Raw genomic sequence first — 21,373 nt, forward strand, 5'->3', positions numbered from 1 at the left:
TTTTGGGTGAAAACAGGATATGTGTCAGTATCCGTGGATTCGGTCTTAAAGGGACCGTAGCCTATATTTGTCACAGTAAATAAATGTATAGTAACTAAACCTACTGTATCTGAAAAACAATTTTATTGAATTTGTATCTTTTTAGTATTTGTTGTATTGTTTGTAATTTGTAAATTTATTTTTATATAACAACAATTATACAGTGCCCTCCACAAATATTGGCACCCTTAGTAAATATGAGCAAAGGTGACTGTGAAAAAAAATCTGCATTGTTTATCTTTTTGATCTTTCATTAAAAAAATTCACAAAATTCTAACCTTTCATTGAAGAAAAAGAATTGAAAATGAATGAAATAAATGTTTTTCTCAAATACATGTCTGCCACAATTATTGGCATCCCTAGAAATTCTTCTGAGTAAAATATCTCTGAAGTATATTCCCATTCACATTTACATTTTTAAGCACACCAGGGTGACTAGGAGCATGAAATTGTGCAGCCATGACTTCCTGTTCCACAGGAGTACATATATGTGTAAACACAAAGGCCAAATCCCCTTAATCATTCATCACAATGAGAAAAAACAAATAATATAGTTCTGATGTGCAGCAAAAGATCGTTGAGCTTCACAAAATAGAAAATGGGTATAAGAAAAAAGCTAACGCATTGAAAATCCCCATTTCCACTATCAGCGAAATAATTAAGAAGTTTCAATCAACTAAAGATGTTACAAATCTGCCTGGAAGAGGACGTGTGTCTAAATTGTCCTAATGTTCGGTGAGGAGGAAAGTTTGAGTGGCCAAGACTCTTCAAGGATCACAGCTGGAGAATTGCAGAAATTAGTTGAGTCTTGAGTTTCAGAAAGCCTAAAAAAAATTACCAAACAGCACCTACATCCCCACAAGTTGTTTGGGAGGGTTTCAAGAAAAATCCCTCTTTGCTCATCCAAAAACAAACTCCAGCATATTCAGTTGTCAGACAGCCTGGAATTTCAAATGGCACCGGCTTCTGTGGTAAGATGAAACTAAAAAAAATAGCTTTTTGGCAGCAAACCCACCAGATGGGTTTGGTGCACACATGGATAAAAAGTACCCCATGCCCACGGTTAAATATACTGCTGGATCTTTAATGCTGTGAGCCTATTTTTCTGATGGAGGTCCTGGACATCTTGTTCAGATACATGGCATCATGGATTCTATCAAATACTAACAGATAAAAAAATCAAAACCTGACCACTTCTGCTAGAAATCCAATAATGGGCAGTGGTTGGATCGTCCATCAGGACAATGATCCAAAACAAACATCAAAACCAACACAAAAATGTGTCACTGAGCACAAAATGAAGCTTCTGCCATGGCCATCCCAGTCCTCTGACCTGAAACCTAAAGAAAATGAGTGGAGTGAACTGAAGAGAAGAAGCACCAACATGGAGCTGGAATCTGAAGGATCTGGAGAGATTCTGTATGGGGGAATGGTCTCTGATCTCTTGTCAGGTGTTCTCCAAACTCATCAGGCATTATAGAAGAAGACTCAGAGCTGTTATCTTGGGAAAAGGACATTGCAATAATTGGGTGCCAATAATTGTGGCCAACATGAACTAGAGAAAAACATTTATTTCATAATGAGCTTTTCCACCCATTTTCAATTATTTTCTGTCAGTGAAAGGTTAGAATTTTGTGAATTTTTTGAATGAAAGATCAAAAAGATAAACAATGCAGATTTATTTTCACAGCTGCCTTTGCTCATATTTACTAAGGGTGCCATATTTGTGGAGGACACTATATATTGCTGATTATGCCCTTTGAAGGTTATTGGACACTGTGAAATTTCTGTTCTTTAAGTTTGTTGACAAGCACAAAAAATTATTACTTTTTATTAATAATAAAGAAGCTGTCCTACATTCATTAGTCTCACTGTTGTGCTTGGAAAACTGCAACATCACCAAAAAAAGAGAGAGAGAGAGAGAGAGAGAGAAATTAATAAATGTATAGGCATCGGTATTGGTATCAGCGAGTACAAGAAAAAAGTATCGGTACTCAAAAAATGGTATCGGTGCATCCCTAATATATATATATATATACCGATGCACACACATGAGCAATATCACACTCGTAGCCATGCGATATGGCTGTATATCAGCACGGCTGTAATCCGGCCGCGGCCTTGTGCTATAGGTAATCACAGCGTGCTGATATACAGCCATATCGCATGGCTACAAGTGTGATATTGCGTTTATACAACAGTTCGACTGCATAAGTGTTTAAATAAATAAGAACGGAGTGTCTTTAAAAACCATCTTTTGTGCGGGACTAGGCCTGTCACGATACCTACTTTTATGTTGTGCGATATATTGTCCCAGAAATAATTGCGATAAACGATATTATTGTAATTTTAAGACCATTTTATGCCACTGAATATATAATCATAATATAACAGAATAAGTAGGCCTACATACTTTCAAATGATAATAACCTTTTAATTTTTTAGACCATAGAAATTAAATATCCTAAATCAAAATAAACTGAATAAATAGTAAATAAACATTTTTAAAAAGTGCAAACTGTAACAAGTAGAAAAAAACACACTTGAAAATGACAGATTTTTCCCTGTCCTTCTTTACTCTGTAAAGTAAGGGTGCACAATATTTCTGAAAAAACAAACAGTCAGATGTCCGTATGAACAAAGGCACAGATGCCTCAACAGGCCACATCTGCTGCTAAAATTATTTTAGTGGCACCATTTTGCACTGTGACATTTATTTTTGAACCAGAAGAGTGGATTGCGGCTTTGACATAATGGGCAATATATTGCGTCACAAAAAATGATTGAGGTCATGTACATATATCGTGCGATAAGTCCATATATTAGATAGATTATTGCGACAGGCCTATGCGGGACTACTTCCTTCCGCCATGGATTCAAATCTCAAGTTGACAGTTTAACAGTTGAGCCCAAGCCCAAGCCCAAGGTAAATAATGCACATTAAAGTGATAGTGACGTGATGTGTGGCCAAGTATGGTGTCCCATACTTGTTATTTGTGCTCTGCATTTCGCCCATTCAAGTGCACACACACAGCAATGAGTATTGAACACACACCATAAACACACCCGGAGCAGTGGGCAGCCATTTTTGCTGTGGTGCCCAGGGAGTGATTGGGGGTTAGGTGCCTTGCTCAAGGGCACCTCAGTTGTAAATGTTCTGACATAGAACCCGGAAGCGCTGCACTGTGTTTACTATGTGAACAATGTAGGAGACTGACATGGAAGAGAAGAAATTGTTGAATAAAGTTGTTTTTTTTTTTTCCGATTTTTTTTGCACACAAAAAGTCTTGTCACTTCATAACATTAAGGTTGAACCACTGGAGTCACATGGACTATTTTAACAATGTCTTTACTACCTTTCAGGGCCTTGAAAGTGGTAATAACATTGCAGTCAATCGGAGGCCAAAAAGCTCTCGAATTTCATCAAAAATATCCTAATTTATGTTGATGAACGACAGCCTAATGGGTTTGGAACAACATGAGGGTGAGTAATTAATGACAGAATTTTCATTTTTGGGTGAACTAACCCTTTAAGACCTGCCAGCCTTTTGTTTTGACTTTCTTTTGTTGGGGATCAAGACTTTTTTATTCACACTGTGGTGATTGTGTGTGTGTATATATATATATATATATATATATATATATATATATGCGTGTGTGTACTCGTAAAAATACCCCCAATACCAAAGTCCGATACCTCACGTCATATATATATATATATATATATATTTTTTTTTTTTTTATATATATATAATACATATTATACACACACACAAACAGTGTTCTTCAAAGACTATACTTAGGGCAGCTTTTCGGATTGCTCCTGCACACCTGCTTTCATGCCTTCAGAGGGAAAAGAAAACTTTACCTTCACTTAAAGAACAAAGGAAAGTGCAAATGCCGGGAGCAGCATAGATCTCAGTCGAGGTCTGCTCTCAGTGCCATATGCACATCAATCCCAGAGTCCACTGGGGACAGCTCCCTTCACCTGCTCAGATGAAGCAGCCACACATGCAGGACACACCTGAATAACAAGGGCCAGACATTCAGTCCTAAAACCCAGATCTCATTTGGGTGAATGTGAGTGTGTACTGTGTCCAGATGGGCTGGAGTCCACAGCAGACATGCTAGTGCAGGTTGGGTTTGAATGAGCTAAAAATAGCATCGGAAGAACGTGAGACGCCTCCGCAAACGGAGCCCCCCATCTCCATCTCTGCCGTGATGGATGGCATCGTCGTGCCGAGCGAACGTGTGTGCCAGAAGAGGGGGCAAGATGCCTTCAGAACCACAGAGCATTGCGGAGACAGACAGATTATAGAAAGACGGGAATGACTCAATGTAGTGTTGACAACATAAAAAATGGAAGCTAAATGATCAAACAGAAAGTGTGAAAGAAAAAGACGATCCTTGTGAAGTGACACGGTTGAACGTTGTGAGTTAAAAGCGTATTCATGATTGTGCATTATGGCTGTGAGCATGCTGTGGTGTTAAAAGTGCATCCATCACCTATATTTAAGTATACAGTGTAGGAAAAAAGGGGGGAGAAATGAATGAGATGGAGACAGCGAAGGAAAGCAAGCTCTTTATGTCATTTACAGCCTCAGCCTGCTGTGGCTGAGGTGAATAGCTAATCTCTTCTGCTTAGGTCCAAACAAAAGCTGCTCTCAATTAATGGCCTTTATTAAGCAGCAGGGCAGCCGACGTAGGGCTAATCTGCTCAAAACTCAATGCTAATAACGCTAAAGACACTAACCCAAAAATATTCATATCTCGAGCAGTGAGTTTAAGACAAGCATTAGATCGGACAGATGCAGTCAGCCACCAGTATTCCAGATATTATGCTGTCTCAGACCCATCAGTCTGTCTCAAGCTCGGATGATGCCGTCTCGCTTCAATAACATCACATATCGTTCCGGAACACAACATCAACACTGACTCCAAATACATGCCATTAGTTTCAACAAGGCTTTGCTAACAATGTTGCCATTCACTGGATATCTGTAATGCAATTAGACAAAATTAAATTAAAATGAATCATATTTACTTTCTTAATAAATGGCCACGGTTAGAATTTATTAGCATTTGGTTTTGATATTGCAGGGTTTGGTTTGGTTTGGTTTGGAAAAGAAAACAAAAAGGACATTCAAAAACCTCTAAAACAGTTTTTCTTCTCTGTTCATGTAATCAGTGTTGAGTGGGTGGTAAAAATTAATATTGGCCAATAATATAGCTTAAAACTCACCGCCCTATCAAGTCCTAAATGATAAAAATCATGCACTGCCCTAGAAATGCACAATTACATTCAAAGCAGATGCAGAGATAAATAAAAGAACACCGTGCAGCGCTTTACTTTGAAACATGCAGTGCATATAATTATATGATTAATAAATTGCAGCCTTTGCATTTCGGCTGTGATTTCTATTAATCATGCAGCCCTACACCACCCTACATTATTATCCACTGAATACTCATAAATACATGACATAATGGCAGTTAAATGTGCTGTGAATGTTACTTCATGCTTTAAACACTCATTAGACGTCCATAGAGGAAGGCCAGGTGGACTGTAAGGTGTGTATTGCAGCTGTCGCTGTGCTCTGCGTCCATACTGTGCCACACATGCCATCTGTCAAGAGAAGATCTGGGACCAGGAGCCTGATTACCAGAGCACTATGAGTGTATACAATCACAAAATCACTCAGGACACTGCTAAAATTGTGAAACATTTAATGGGTTTTAAAATCCAGTATGGTAAGCCTTCGTAAAAATCAACTTACATCTAGCTTCTGACCAAGGCTGTATCTCACTACTAGTTTTACTTGATCTTAGTGCTGCATTCGACACTTTAGATCATAAAATACTCTTAGATCGACTACAAAATTCAACCTGGTCTCATGGAAAGACGTACTTGTGGGAACATTTTTGCAAGTCGCAAAATATTTACCGATATGTATCACTGCAGTTTCCAACAGAAATGAACTCTAGAGGCAGTAAAACATCAAGCACTTTAAATCGTTTTCATACACAGTTATGATTACAGGGTCAGATTATGGATTAATAAAGACTTGTTTTCACATCTCCTTGCACTATATTATGTTATGATCTCAAAAAGCTTTTACCAAAGTGTACGATTTGTAAACAAATACATTTTGGACTTTGCATCGCTTAACCAGCTCCATATGTTTCGCTTTTCTGACATAACAAGTTTGCTTGATAGCTCAGCTGATACTGAGTTGTACTTGGGTACAGGCTTGGGTACGAATCCTGTGAAAGATGAGTAATGGTAAAAGAGTTCCAAGATGAGAGATCAAATACAAGCCAAAATGGCATGATTACAAATGCTTTTTATGTCACATTTGCTTTTGTTAACACTATCGAGTAGGTTTAGGTGTAGTGTTTGTGGTACGTTATTTTTAAATGAAATGGAGCATTAGCGCCAATCACTGGACATTTCAAATCAGAACTGCGGTGACACAAATAAAAAAAAAATCAATAAAAACGTACTATATTCACATTCATCTGTTTCGGAAAAAAACTGAACATGCTTTTAGTGCCACTCAGTGGACATTTCACATTGAAACTGTCACAAAACGTTCATTTTTGTCCATTTAAATGAGGAGAAAATGTAAGATAGCATCAGTAAATTATGGAGTGCCACAAGGATCTGTATTAGGCCCTCTGCTATTTTCAATATATATGCTGCCACTTGGCAATATTATAAGAAAACATGGAATTAGTTTCCACTGTTATGCCGATGATACTCAGATATATATTTCATCACGATCAGATGAAATATCCAAATTATCCAAGAGTGTGTAAAGATATCAAATATTGGATGGCCTGTAATTTCCTTTTATTAAATTCAAATGAGACTGATGTATTACTTGTTGGACTAAAAACCTGTACACATAATCTCTTAGAATACAATTTGCATTTACAAGGATGTACTGTTACATCATCCTCTACAGTTAAAGACCTGGGTGTTGTATTAGATTGCAACTTGTTTTTCGAAAATCATATTTCATGTGTTACAAAAACAGCCTTCTACCACCTCAGAAACATCGCTAAGCTACGGAACATGTTACATCTGTTTCTGATGCAGAAAAGTTAGTTCATGCATTTATGACCTCTAGACTAGATTACTGTAATGCATTAGCTGGTTGTCCTGCATTCTTAATAAACAAGCTACAATTAGTCCAAAATGCAGATGCTAGAGTTCTTACTAGGTCAAGAAAATATGATCATATAACACCAATTTTATCATCTCCACTGGTTACCTATTAAGTTCCTTATCAATTGTAAAGTATTGCTACTGACCTATAAGGCCCTAAATGGTTTAGCTCCAGTGTATTTAACTGATCTTCCATCACCCTACTGTCCATTACATTCTTTGAGATCACAAAACTCTGGACTTTTGGTTGTACCTAGGATATCTAAGTCCACTCCAGTTTGGATCCAGCCTCTTATGAAGACTTCAGTTCCCCGCGAAGACTTCAAATGATGTAAACTCTGGATCAACATTTGTTAACACGTATTCATTACTTCATTGTTTCTGTCTTAAATTAATACATTGTTAGCTAACTGTGTGATTTGTATCTGCACATTTCTGAAATAACATAACTTGGACACAGTCACCTCTGATAACAGATTACTCTAATTGTAATGTTGACATGCATCTTCTGTAAAGCTGCTTTGAAACAATATGTATTGTAAAATGTGCTATACAAATAAATGCGTATTGAAGCGCAAAACAGTATTTCATGTAGGCGTCCAAGACATCAACCTAAACACAACACAATAAAGACTTCATAGATAATGATGCCTATAAACATCTAAAAACTCAAGAGTGATGTGGCATAGTGTTTAAAACTCAGGTTTGAACCTTTGAAAGGAGCAAGCTATGTGCAATCATCTCTTCAAACATGGTTCATTTGACTTTATTCCAAGTTTTCTGCTTTGTTACATAAAGACCAACATTTAAGATGTTATTTGATAAAAACTGCTCAAATTTTATTCATGCTTGTCAAACATTTTAAATGAGTAATAACTTAAACTTCTTCTCTTCACACAAAGCTATTGTATGGCTTCAGAAGATTATATAACACAAGTTACTTTGATTACATACTAATCTCCAGACGATGAGCCACCAAACATCTTTCAGCACATTCAGATGGTTCCTTTAAAACATTCTAAAGATCTCAAAAACTGAGATCTGAGATTGGCTATACTTTCTTAGCCAGCTTTTGGGAGTTGCTGTTGAAGCAGACATAAAATCAGTTTTTGTTGCTTTAATGGCGAACTTCATTATTTGAGCAGCACAGCTGAACTGGGTAATCAACCTGAATGAACAAACTCATGCCAGACATCTCTGTGAATGGGAATGACAGTCAGTATGAAACCAATAAAGGGATAGTTCACCCGAAATGAAAATTCTGTCATCATTTACTCACCCTCATGTCATCCCAAACATGTATGAATTTCTTTCCCCTGTGGAACACAAAAGGAAAAATATTGCAGAATGTCAAGAGTACTCTTTTTCATAATGGGGATTGTCAAGATAGAAAAATTATGGAAAAGCATCATAAAAGTAGAGCACTATATTCCAACTCTTTGAAAGTCAAACAACAATTTTGTCTTGTTTTCGTGTACAAATACCTTAATATTCTTAAATCAGGATACATTTATCTGATAAGCAGAATGACTTAAGATATTAAGTCTTGTTTTTTGAAAAATGTATAATGCTTAAAGTTTAAGTTTTCTATAAAGTTTATGCTTAAAACAAGAAAAATATCTGCCAATGAGTTCAGAAAAATAAACTCACTTCAAAGGGAAAACATTTTTGCAGTGTTTGAGGAACAGACCGAAATGTAAGTAATTATTAACTGAAAATCCTCTCAACGTAGCTCTCAAATCACATTCAGTTCAAATATTGCGTGTCAAGAAGTTTGACGTCAATGATGTCAGGCGTCATTGATGTCAAACCAAGCACAGCGAATCTTGACGCACGAGATTTGATAACTACTTTACAAATCTACTTAATAATGACTTAAATTTCACACAAAGCCGTCATATGGCTTTTGAAGACTTGAAATGTGGCACATGAATCATATGGACGTCTTTTATGTGGCTTGTTTTATCATTTTTTTGGAGCTAAACAGCTCCAGTCCCCATTATGAAAAAGAACAGTCTAGATATTACGCAATATGTCTTCTTTTGTGCTCCACAGAAGAAAGAAAGTCATAAGGGTTTGGAACATCATGATGGTAAAAAAAAAATTATTTTTTAAAAGAACTAACCTGTTCCTTTAAGCAAAACCAATATTTGAGAAAGGAAAAGTTGAAAACATGGACATAATTTCTTTGTGAAAAAAAAAATGAATTTCACACATGAGATACGAGAAGGTTACTATTGTAGTTTACTTAGTCATCTTTTTAACAGAGATGAAAAGTGCATACACCCACATGCATACAGCAAAACTTTCGTCTGTAATCTACTGTAAAGCGTAACATTTCTCTCCCAGCAGTGAGATCCCTGTAGTCTGCGCTGTGTGTAAGTACATCGCAGGTGTCCCTCTGCGATTAACGTCAGGGAATAGGGCTTTTGTCACACTTTGAAATCTTTAACCGAAACCCTCCAGAGATATGCGCTCTTCTCCACATCTCACTTCTTTATCCACCTTTTCCTTTCTCTTTTTATTATTACACATAGTCTTATGGAAGTCACCCTGCAGTGTAGCCAACAACGTTCTCAAGAGAAACCGTGGCAAACCGTGGCCAAACCCCAAAACGCAAACAAACCTACACAATATACATGGTAGATACAGCTCCTTAGGTTCAAATCTTTTTTAAAAGCCGGGGACACACCTAACGATTAGCTGAAACATTCTAAGACTGAACTGAACACACATACCGATTGTTTCCTTCGACTGGAGCCGATTTTAATCGTTGACAGTCGGAGAAGAACACAAACGTTTACGATTGAGACCGCTGCTAAGCAACACACTGTGCGCGGGATCTTGAAAATGGATGTAAACAAACAGCTGGCGCTCTTCATCTGCAGCTATATTTGTGCGGAAAATAACAAAAAAAGAGGAAAACGCGCACTTTGTTTTCAACAGAGAGAATTTGAGGTGAGTAAACTTTGGTAAATTAATCTATTTTTAGAGCTTGCACTCCGGTGGTGTCGCCGTTGTTAAGCAACGATAAGCTGCGATCCTCAATTAAGCTTGTTCGACTTGAAACGGCACTGTACAGACCATTAAATTACCACAGAAGTAAATTATACTACCACAATGCGACCTCAAAGGGCACTTTCACTTTCGCGATCAAAGGGGCAGGGCTCTTTATATTCTCTCTGTATATATTGTATCATTAATTGTTAATTTTGTATCCGTATCTTTCCAGATAAATAATATATATACAAAACATGATAAAAAAGTCTAACGTTAGTCATTATCTTTATCACTTGTTGCCCCCCTATTGGCTGGTGCCCCAGGACACTCGCCCAATCCCGTCTATGGATAATCCGGTCCTGTACCTGATACGTTCAAAGCTTCCGCAATAGCAGCCCAGCTTCTTTCCTTATCACTTCTATTATGGTACGTTATTCCTTCGAAGATATGTTGTATTCGTACTCTTGCCAGAGTTCAACCAGTTTTTCTTCCATACCGGTTGTCCAATGTGTATTTATGTTGCAAACGTTTTTTGACGCCATTTCGCCGCTTGTTTACAATCGCCTGACACAGTCTCCAAGGAAACAGAGACGTCATCGGTCGCAAATATTATGCTGCCTTCACGTGCTCTCAGCGCTATTGTAAAAATGACTTTCCTTTCGAAACTTGAATGCGATTTGCTCGTAATCACTACTTCAGAAGTGGGAATTATCAAATTTGAGAAGAATCTTTGTGAGGAGGACTGGCAATGACTTTCTAAAATTCTAAGACTAGAATCGTTAGACGCAGCACACTGCATGATTTTAAGCACCAACTGTAAACACCGACTGAACGCAACTGGCTCTGACTCGGCGCGATTGGACATGATCAGTCGTAAGTATCAAATTACATTCATAATCGGCCTTACAATCGTTAGGTGTGTCCCCCGGCTAAAAAACTAAAAACTAAAAACTAAACCAATTCAGACAGTATACACTTTTCACCTTGACTTCTATTTTATTTCAGAAAGGACTGAAATTTTTCTAGCTGTACAATGGAAGATTGTGATAACCCTTAGAAAAGTATACAATTGTTTAAAAAAAAAATCTGTGATATGCGTAGTTAAACTTTTCTTCTAAACAACCCCCCCCCCACCACACACACACATACACACACACAAAAAATTAAAAATAAATAAAATAAAAATAAAATAAATAAAGCTCATATACTCTCTTTATCCTGCTCTCTCTCTCCCACTCAAACGCACACGTATACTGTACGGACGCAAACTTGCACAGAAACGTGTTATCAGCGCTGCTCTGACAAATTTATCAGTAAAATAGTTTGGCAACATAAAAGCTACAGACATTTCTCACTAGCAAGGTAATAACGGCACTGTTCTTGAAGCAGATAAATTTACAGTTTGGCTATTAGTAGAGATGCTGCTGCTGAACAATGTTGAGAGACGCACAGACTCAGGGAATTCACACAAGCTTAACCCCTCTCCCTATCTCTCTTTCACTCTAATAATTGCATTAATAACTAAACTGATAATTGGTTTAAGCCTCCGTTACTAGTTTTAAAATGATGTTTTGGATTTATCAATGTAGGGCGCTATGAAATCCGTTTTATTTTTTCCTAAATTCCGTTTTATTTTTTCCCAAATTCCGTTTTTTCCGTTTTAATTTTTCTGGATTCCGTTTTTTTCCGTTTTATTTATTTTTTGACTCCATTTTAATGGTTAAATTAAATTTTAGTAATCAAAAAGCATGTCTAATTAATTGAAATAAGGAATCTTGCCCAATTTACCAACAATTTAATAAAAGTTTAACAAAAAAAATATATTTTTTTAGGGCCCTATGATAAACGTTTTATTCTTTGCCCTCAAATTTTATTTTTACCAAATTCTGATTTTTGGATTCCATTTTAATAATCAAAAAGCATGTCTAATTAATTGAATTCTTAAAAACAACAATATTTATTAATTAAAAAATATATATTTATTTTTTTATTTTTTTCCAGAAGTTCTGTTGTGTATTTAAATTTTTCTGGCAATCAAATGAACGCATACCATTTAATTTATCTTTTAATCATGAAATTAAACTTTTTTGTCAAACAATGTGCTGCACAACAGAGCTTTACTGTTAAAATTAAAACATGGAAGAAACACTGAGATTATTGTTTAAAAATATATTTTAATAATTTATTGTTAAATTAATTTATCTAAATTCTACTGTACAACAGTAATATGTTTCAGTCAAGTTAAATCGAACTTTTATTTTGACGGTTTGCCTAGAGCTTTGAGTTTCTCTGTGTTTATGACGGTAGTTTTCTCAAACGAAGTGGTTAAATGCTGATGAAGTGACTTTCAGAGCAGCTCTGGAGATGAATTTGTGCGTGAAGGCGACAGAGGACGAAAACACCGCGAGCGTTGCATGTGCTTCAGCATGCGTGCGTCCCCGCGCGAGTGTGTGTGAGGCGGTGTGAGGAAAATGAACTGCGCTTCCGCATCATTCATTTCAGAGTCACACAGGCATGCAGGATTCATGTTTAAATAGTCTTTTTGCGGTTTAATATTCACACACACTAGTCTATATCGCAATTTAATTTAAGTGTACTGACCTGCTTTTAATTCATTCATCAAAAAATTGACAAATTCCGTGACAATCCGCGTTATATAGTAAATTCCGTTTTTATGAAAGGATTCCGCGATTCCGTCCGTGATTCCGTGATCGCGGAAATTATAGGGCCCTATCAATGTTGACGTGGGATGAGATGCGTAAGAAATTAGTCGCATACACAAGAGTATTTTAAGGACAAAAACCTGACAAATGTCGTGAAATAAAACATCTGAACAATATGGTGACATAGTATAAGCGAAATAATTGACTCCAGTCCATTGAATTATAAGAAAATAATACACACCAGAGGTGTAACAGCCACTCCGCTTCACTTCACATTACCACCTTGGGTGTGCATTATTTTCTAATAATTTAACGTTCACAATGTCATGATGTTGAAGGTTTATAAAAGCAGTGTGGAGATGATCGTTGTCAAATGAATGCCTCAAAGACTGGCTGTCCATCCAAAAAGAGCAATAAGCACCCTGGCCACTCCTGTTTACTAAACCTATGCCAACACCTAGACTTTGCCAACTGGCACTTACAGGACTTCAAGAAGACTGAAGAAAAGGTTTCTCAGATGTCTTTGGCTTTAATTCCAAGCACCATTTCTAATGAAAACTCCTTACTTGGCAAATACCATGAAGTCACGATTTCAAGAAGCTTTTTTTATGGGCTAGAATTGGGAGATTTGATCATTTAAAGGAGCCGATTCAATGAAACAAAACACAAAGATGTCAGCAATGGAAGAAACTCACCAGTCTTAGACTATGACAATGAGCCGTACTTGTTGTAAGGACAGGTTTCTGGACGTCTCTAATTGGCACAAAGAAAGCCAAGATTTAATCCCCGTAGAAAATGTGTTCAGGGACCTTGAGATTACAGTTCGCAGATGATCCACAAAGCATCTACATGAAGGAGACAGGAAAAACTGACCAAATCTAGTTCTGCAAATCCGGTAGTCTCACAGCCTACTCAAGTCTCACAGCTGTAATCACTGCCAAAGGCAGCTTTGCAAAATACTGAATAAAGAACCTGAACTTAGATGTCAATGGAGGATTCCAAAAAGTGCACTTTTTATTTTTAATCTGAAGGCAAAAGAAGTTTCAATTAATTTTGAAATATGTCAGTGAAAAACATTATGTGCTGAATAATTTCTAGCTGCACTGGGATATTTTACACATCACAACTAATAGGGGAAAAATCTATTTATTCTAAAAAACCATTGAGATAAACTGGAGAGCTTATGGAGACTTTAGATTTTTCCATTAAACTTTCCATTAATCTCACGTGTCTCCTTGGGAGATCTCAAATAATGTTTCAAACGGGGCTCAAATTTGCCAAGAAAATAGTCTAAAGTCAAACACCAGGGATTTCAATATTGTCCCTTGCAAGAGGACCATCACAGTTAGGGGTCCTTGGAATCAAGAAGTTTGAAAACCCCTGATCTAACAAAACTTACACCAAAGACTCCATAAGACACCATAACAAAATACATATGCGAGACATTAGTGATATCTCATGCTCTCAGGAGTTGGATGTTGGCATATGAGAATAAATGTTGCAATCTAAAAATCTTTATTTGAATTATAATGCTCCTAAAGATAGTATCAGGATTTAGCGGGTGCGAGTTAGCATTTGAAAGGCGTGTGGCAGTGGGATGTGCCAGTGAAAATCTGGCATTTAACATATTCTTTCTGCTCTCATTCACCTCTCGTTATTAACATAGAGACTTGGGCTCTGCTAAAGGACAGCACTCGTTAACACTATGGATTTCTGCTTTTAATGAGGCTTTGACACATAACTACACACATACACACTCACATGCAACCAGAAGTCCATACTAAAGCATGCATGGTCACTAATGCACACTCATACAGCGCTGAGATGGAGGATGAAAGATTCAAGGAGAAACACGTTTCTGACAGGCAGAAGGAGCCATTGATCTATAGCTCACTCATTCTACTGCAGTTACTCACTTCATAGGCGTTAAATGTACTGAAGGAACCCAACTAAACAGGCTGAGCAACATGCAGCAAACCAACCAATCAGCTCTACCAGGGCTGGACACACATTGTCACACAGTATTCAGAGTATCCGTCAATCAAAATTAGTTTTTCAATGATAACTTCTTAAACTTTTACCTTTGGTCACCCCCAATCTTGAATATTTGGTTATATTCTTAGAATCCAACATCAATATTTCAGTCCAAACGATTAAGACTGGAACCTGAACAAACCAGCAAGGACCACTAGAAGGCCCAACAGAAATAAAACCACCCACTCTGAGCTACTAATTACTAACAAGTTGCTGTTTGTCACTAGTCAAGTATCCTATACTCGACTGTCATAGTCATCTGTGTAAAGCAGTGGATCACATGAACTTCATTGTTTGCACATTTGCTCATCGTACCACCAATGACCTTTCAGTGCACACTCAATAAAATCATTGTACATAAAGTTTAGGACATATGGACATTGTACATATAATTTGGACACATGTTTAGCATTTTTCCTGTTATTGTGCATAAGTAAAGTGACAATTCTATTAACCAACCATATAGCTAAAATGAAAGTTGCTAGCTAAAATCTGAATTAAATTCAAATGTGATTTAAGGACAAAATCAACCAGAAGCTACAACACCATCGAAATGCTTTGAAATGCTTCTGACAGATGTCACTGCCAACACTTCACAGAGATTGGCTGACAGCTACCTCTTATTTGCATAAGGTTATAAAGCATTTCTCATATTTTGATGCTCTCACCTCATGCTCTGCACCGCTGTCAATCGCACAATCCCTCATGCGAGCCTGCAGCTCAGTTTCAAGGGGTCAAGGTTTAGCTGGTTAGCATGGCCCTGTTAGCACCTGCTAGTACTGTAGATGCAGAAACTACACAGATGGTCCTTTGACGTCCATTTAAAATGTATTCTGACGAAATACAGATTTTTTTTTTTCAAGCAACATATGCTACCAGTCAACAGTTTGCGGTTTGATTTTTGATTGAAATCAATACTTTTATTCAGCAAGGATGCATTAAAATGTATCAAAAGTGACAGAAAAGACATTTATAATGTCACAAAAGATTTCAGTTTTAAAAAATGTTGTTCTTTGGAACTTCCTATTCATCACAGTATTGAGCACCACAACTGTTTTCAATGTTGATGATAATATGAAATGTTTCTTGAGCAGCAAAACGGCATATTAGAATGATTTCTGAAGGATCATGTGATGCAGAAGACTGGAGAAATGATACTGAAAATTCAGCTTTACATCAAAAAATATATTTGTTTTAAACATATATTCAAATAGAAAAAAGTTATTTTAAATTGAAATCAAATTTCGTACTGTTCGTACTGTTTTTACCGCATTTTTGATCAAATAAATGCAGCCTCTGAAAAAACAAAAACAAAAAAAAAACTGTACAGACCCCAAACTTTTAAACAGCAGTGTATAAATACATAAAATATAATTACATCAGGAATGTTAATGGTTAGCTGTCGCCTCTTACTACACTATAAAAAAAAATCCCGTAAAATTTATGGTAAAAAAACAGCAGCTGTGGTTGCCAGAACTTTACCATAAAAAAATACAGTAGCAATGTAAAAAAAAAAAAAATCTGTTAAATTTACGGTAAAAAAAAAAAAAAACTTATTCCATTAACTGATATAATGTTAATTTACCAACCTAACGAAGTACTAATATCTGTTTTGTACCTTTGTAATACCAAACACAGTGGTGATGAGAGTCACATGATGAATCAAAGTTTATCACAAGCAGCTTTTCCACAAGCTGAGGAGGACAATACTAATATATAGAAGATGCACACAGTATCATTCACTCAAACACTAAACACTATCATGCTAACAAACATTACATTTTAAAAATGCAATAAACATTAATTTAACAACATTACATGTAATATAAAACCCTAATGTACATAACTGATTAGAAAAAACTAAGAAACACTAAGAAGAAATAGAGTTATTTCAACGAAAATACATCAAATGTGAAATGTCATGCAGGGAATTGTGGGAATGTCAATTTACGGTTTTTCACTGTAAATTATACAATGACTTGTTATTTTTCACTTTCAAAAACTGTAAATTTAACAGCATTTTACTGTAAAATTACATTAAATGCACTGTTAGATCTATTACAGTTATTCACCGTATATAGTACAGAAACCTTCTGTAAACTAATTAATTGTTTTTCACTGTAGCATTTTTACAGTATTTTACCGTTAAAATCACGGTCATTAACACATAACAGTAATGTCCAGTAAATCACCAACTCTCACTGAAAATGAATGATATCCAGTTGCGGCAAATCGTTGTTTAAATGCCCTTAACATGTCACAGCTAACCAAAGATTTTTAAAAAATTAAAGCCATGCATAAATGCAATTAAATTTCATGCACCCCTCTAAATCCTGGCTGCAGTGTGTGCAATACTAAAAAAATGATTAAATTAAAAATGCCACCTGCAACTGTAACACCTGTATCTGTCCATTAGGAACAGGTGAGTAACTGCACTTCAACACCGCACTCTCATATCCATCAGCACCATATGCCGCTCGAGAGGGCCCTGGGGACACGGTACAATACGCTGCAACCAAACTGACAAGTCTGACAGCCTCAAGACAGGCAGGAAAAAGTCCCTGTGAATTACAGTACAGCTACAATAACCCACCCAGTTACTGTATCTACCTTTGATTTTCCGTCTCTCTCTCTCTCTCTCTCTCTCTCTCAAAGTGGCCAGTTCACAAAGTCCGCCGCAGACTCACTAATGAAGACGGGTTGCATTCAAGAGCAAAAAGCGCAAGAGGAAGACGAAAAGGTACAAAAGAAAGAGAACAATCATGTGTACACTGAAAGAGAACAGGACAGGCAAAAAAAAAAGAAAAAAAAAAAGAGAGAGTTTGGAGCACTGACAGAACTCACCGTTTGCTGCAGGTCAGGGATGCCTATGCGGACGACCAGTGTGTTGCCCTGGGGTTCCTCCATGGGGCCGTCCGGCGCTCGGCAAACGTCAGCGTGCGGAGAGCGGGAGCTGTCCCCCCGGCTGGTGCTGGAGAGGTGGCGGGGAAGAGGCTGCGCAGGGCGAGAGTAGATGAGGAGAGGGAGAGAGAGAGGCAGCGAGAGAGGGAGAGAGAGGGGGAGGGCAGAGGGGGGCTCAGACGGGAGTTCAGGCTGCTGCTGTGGACGATCTCTGGGCTGGGAAGGCTCATGTTTGCCCGAGCCCGCACTCACAGGCATGCTCTGTGTGTGTGGAGCTCCGACTGCATAGTGCCTCTCTCACGCATACGCGCGCACACACACATACACACACACGGGGAGCTGCTGGCACACGCGCACACGCACAAGCACAGGGAGAGAGAGAGAGTGAGCGAGGGGAGGGGAGATGCAAGAGAGGATTAGTGAGAGAGTGAGAGAGAGAAAGAGAGAGAGAGAGAGAGAGGTTAGATGTGTGCTGTGATTAAGCATTTTAAGCATTAATCCTGCAGGCTATAATGCCGGTTTAACACATTTCTCAATGTACAATAAACAGATTACAACAACACCATTAAATAATGCAAAATAATCAGATTAGCTCACAAAACAATTCAAATGATCTGATATTATCTCTTACTGTAATAGCTCTTTGGATTTCTTTATTGTAGTAGTATGACAGGGGACAGACGAATTTGTTAATAAAAGTCTGTGTATCTTTAGGTAGACAGCGATTCAATTCAATTCACGATTCATAGGTGTTCGATTCGATTTGATTCGATTTTTTGCAAATTCAGAATGATTCGATTTCAGACGATTCACATTAAAATTCGCTGCGATTCGATTAATTCGATTCGATTCTGCATTTTATATATTTTAATATTTTATATCCCCATTTATAGGGATATTGAAATGCTTCCCTCAACGTGTCTTAGTCAGGGTGTGAAGTACACAGCGGCCTTCAGGGGGTCAAAGAGTAAGGGCAAAAACAAACAAACAAACAAACAAAAACCTTTTGTCCATTGTTAATGTTAGTTCATGTTAGGTCTCAATGATGCTACATAACTTTATTTTAACAGCCTATAAAAATTGGCATTTGTGCAAATTTACATAAGCCCAAATTTTAAAAGGGCTTTAAAAGTATTTTTTGGCCTAGTTCATGTTAAATATAGTGGAGGATAGTGTTAAAGTCTACACAACCTTATTAAACTGTTCCAGGTACATAAAAAATACTAATGTTTACATGGAGAGACTATCATGCACTTTCCCAACTAATCTTAAACTAACTTTTCTTCACGGAATAGTTAGAAAAGCCCTCTTTGTTCTCTTTATATGAAACATTTTCCTTATGGTGATTCTGAAAGAAAACGCGCTGGGTTTCTAATGTTGCTATAGTAACGAAACGCAACTTTAACGCGCATCTGATTGATAAACCGCGCGCTCTTATGTCAGTGTTAATGGTGTAGTTATTTCAGCAGTTTCCTCGCACATTCAGTTTAATGACATTAAGTTCATAATTTCATTTATCATTTATTGAACTGTGCGTATGCATTTAGACACTTACATTATGTGTTTGCTCCGTCCATGCAATAAATGCGCGCCTTGAAACTGCTCAGGTAATGTCAATGAACCATTTCCGACATTTCCACGCAATAAAAGCGTTTTATTTCAACAGTAGTGACCGCGCAATGACTTGGCAGCTTTATCAATGGCTTGAGCAGTTTGACTCAGGACTATTGTTGTCTTAATAGAGAACTGTCATATGCTCATGTGAACAGCAGTGGTCGTCCTGAGGAGAGCTCAAACGTGGGCTACGGACTGAGCGCGAGCGCAATCCAGTGAAAGGCGGTAAAGTGCAGCCGCGCGTGTCTGTGAATGAGAGCTGTGAGGGAAGGCGAAAAATGACGGCGCACAACGTCTCCATCAATTTGCGCATGTAGTAATTTAATGTTTATATATTTTAAAGCACTGAATCACTATAAAATCGCGATTAATCCGATTCTTTGCATTTTACATCGATTATCGACCGAAATAAACGATTCACGATTCAAAAAACATGTTTCAAGATCGATGCATATGCATCGTCAGGATTTGTAATCGATGCATCAAGAAAACGAGTGAATCGTTACACCCTTACAAGTTGACTATTTTATTGATGTCTTTTATACCTTTCTGGACCTCAAAAGGTGCAAATGTCGTTCTATGTGTGGATCAGATACCCAGGGATTTCATCAAAAATATCTTAAATTGTGTTCTGAAGACAAACGAAGGTCTTACAGATTTGGGACGTCATGAGGGTGAGTAATTAAGGACAGAAATTTCATTTTTGGGAGACCTATCCCTTTAAGATTGAACCACTGTAGTCACGTTGACTATTTTAACCATGTCTTTACTACTTTTCTGGACTTTGAATGATGGTCATTATGTTGCTTTCTATGGTGGATAAAAAAAAACAACAACAACTTGGATTTCATCAAAAATATCTTCATTTGTGTTCTGAAGATGAACGAAGGTCTTATGGGTTTGGAACGACATGAGGGTGAGTACTTAAGGACAGAAATTTAATTTTTGGGTGAACCGACCCTTTAATATTTTTGTGAAAACTGTGATACTTTTGTTTTTTTCAGAATTCTTCAAGCAGAAAGTTTTCTTGTAACATTATAAATGCCTTTACTGTCACATTTGATCTATTGAACGTGTCCTTGCTGAATAAAAGTATTAATTTCTTTAAAAAAAAAAATTACTGACCCCAAACTTTTAATATACTCTAAACATATAATTATAGAATAAAAAAAGAGGAAAGAATTTAAACATAGACCTATTTTGTGTTGTGGTGGCAGAAAATAACTGTATTCTGCAGTAGCAGTCTGTGGAAGCCAAGCAATAAAAGAATAAAAAAAGTTAATTTAGTTTATATCTCACAATTCTGACTTTTTTTCCCTCACAAATTTTTAGAAGGAAAAACAGAACAGTAAGATATACTTATACTATACTATTTTTCCTGAGAATTACAAGTTTATATCCTGCAATTCTGACTTTTTTCCCTCAGAATTGTGATATACAGTAAACTCACAATTGAGAGTTATAAAGTCCGAACTGGGAGATATAAACACGCAAATGCAAGAAAAAAGTCAGAACTGTGAGATAAAAATGTTATAGGCTATATGTTTAAAAGTTATCTATGTAAAATGTTATAGGTTTAAATATTATTTCATGCTGTAAGTGTTATGTATGTAATGTATGTCCCCTAGGAACTGCACATGTGAATATTATGTAGACTTGCGGTGTACATCAAATTCATTCTTTAATAGTAGACTAATTATTGCAGGTTTCATCAGGATTCTGACCTCCAAAGGCACAACAAAACATTTCTCTCTTATCCTGTGGATTTTGCCCATTTTCCTTCTCTTGTTACCACTATTTTTCTGCCACCACTATGCGAGCGCAGCTGCAAGTGACGTAACTGTGACTTCTGCTCCAAATTGGTCTATAAAACACATTTCTGAATGAACAATAAAACAGATTATAACAACATAATTAAATAATGCAAAACAATCAAATCAGATACACTAAA

At 37.0% G+C, this 21,373-nt stretch overlaps 1 protein-coding gene across 1 annotated transcript in view; it reads right to left on the bottom strand.

Moving 5' to 3' along the window:
* The window catches only part of shank3a (SH3 and multiple ankyrin repeat domains 3a), a 390,305-nt gene that overhangs the window by 262,089 nt on the left and 106,843 nt on the right, over positions 1-21,373 (bottom strand). The window contains exon 3 of the mRNA XM_048169401.1: positions 17,752-18,147. Within this exon, the coding sequence (XP_048025358.1) occupies positions 17,752-18,066 (315 nt within the window). The 5' untranslated portion in view covers positions 18,067-18,147. The remainder of the gene's footprint in view (positions 1-17,751; positions 18,148-21,373) is intronic.

Source organism: Megalobrama amblycephala, linkage group LG19 (assembly GCF_018812025.1).
Source record: "Megalobrama amblycephala isolate DHTTF-2021 linkage group LG19, ASM1881202v1, whole genome shotgun sequence".
In the NCBI taxonomy this organism is placed as follows: domain Eukaryota; kingdom Metazoa; phylum Chordata; class Actinopteri; order Cypriniformes; family Xenocyprididae; genus Megalobrama; species Megalobrama amblycephala.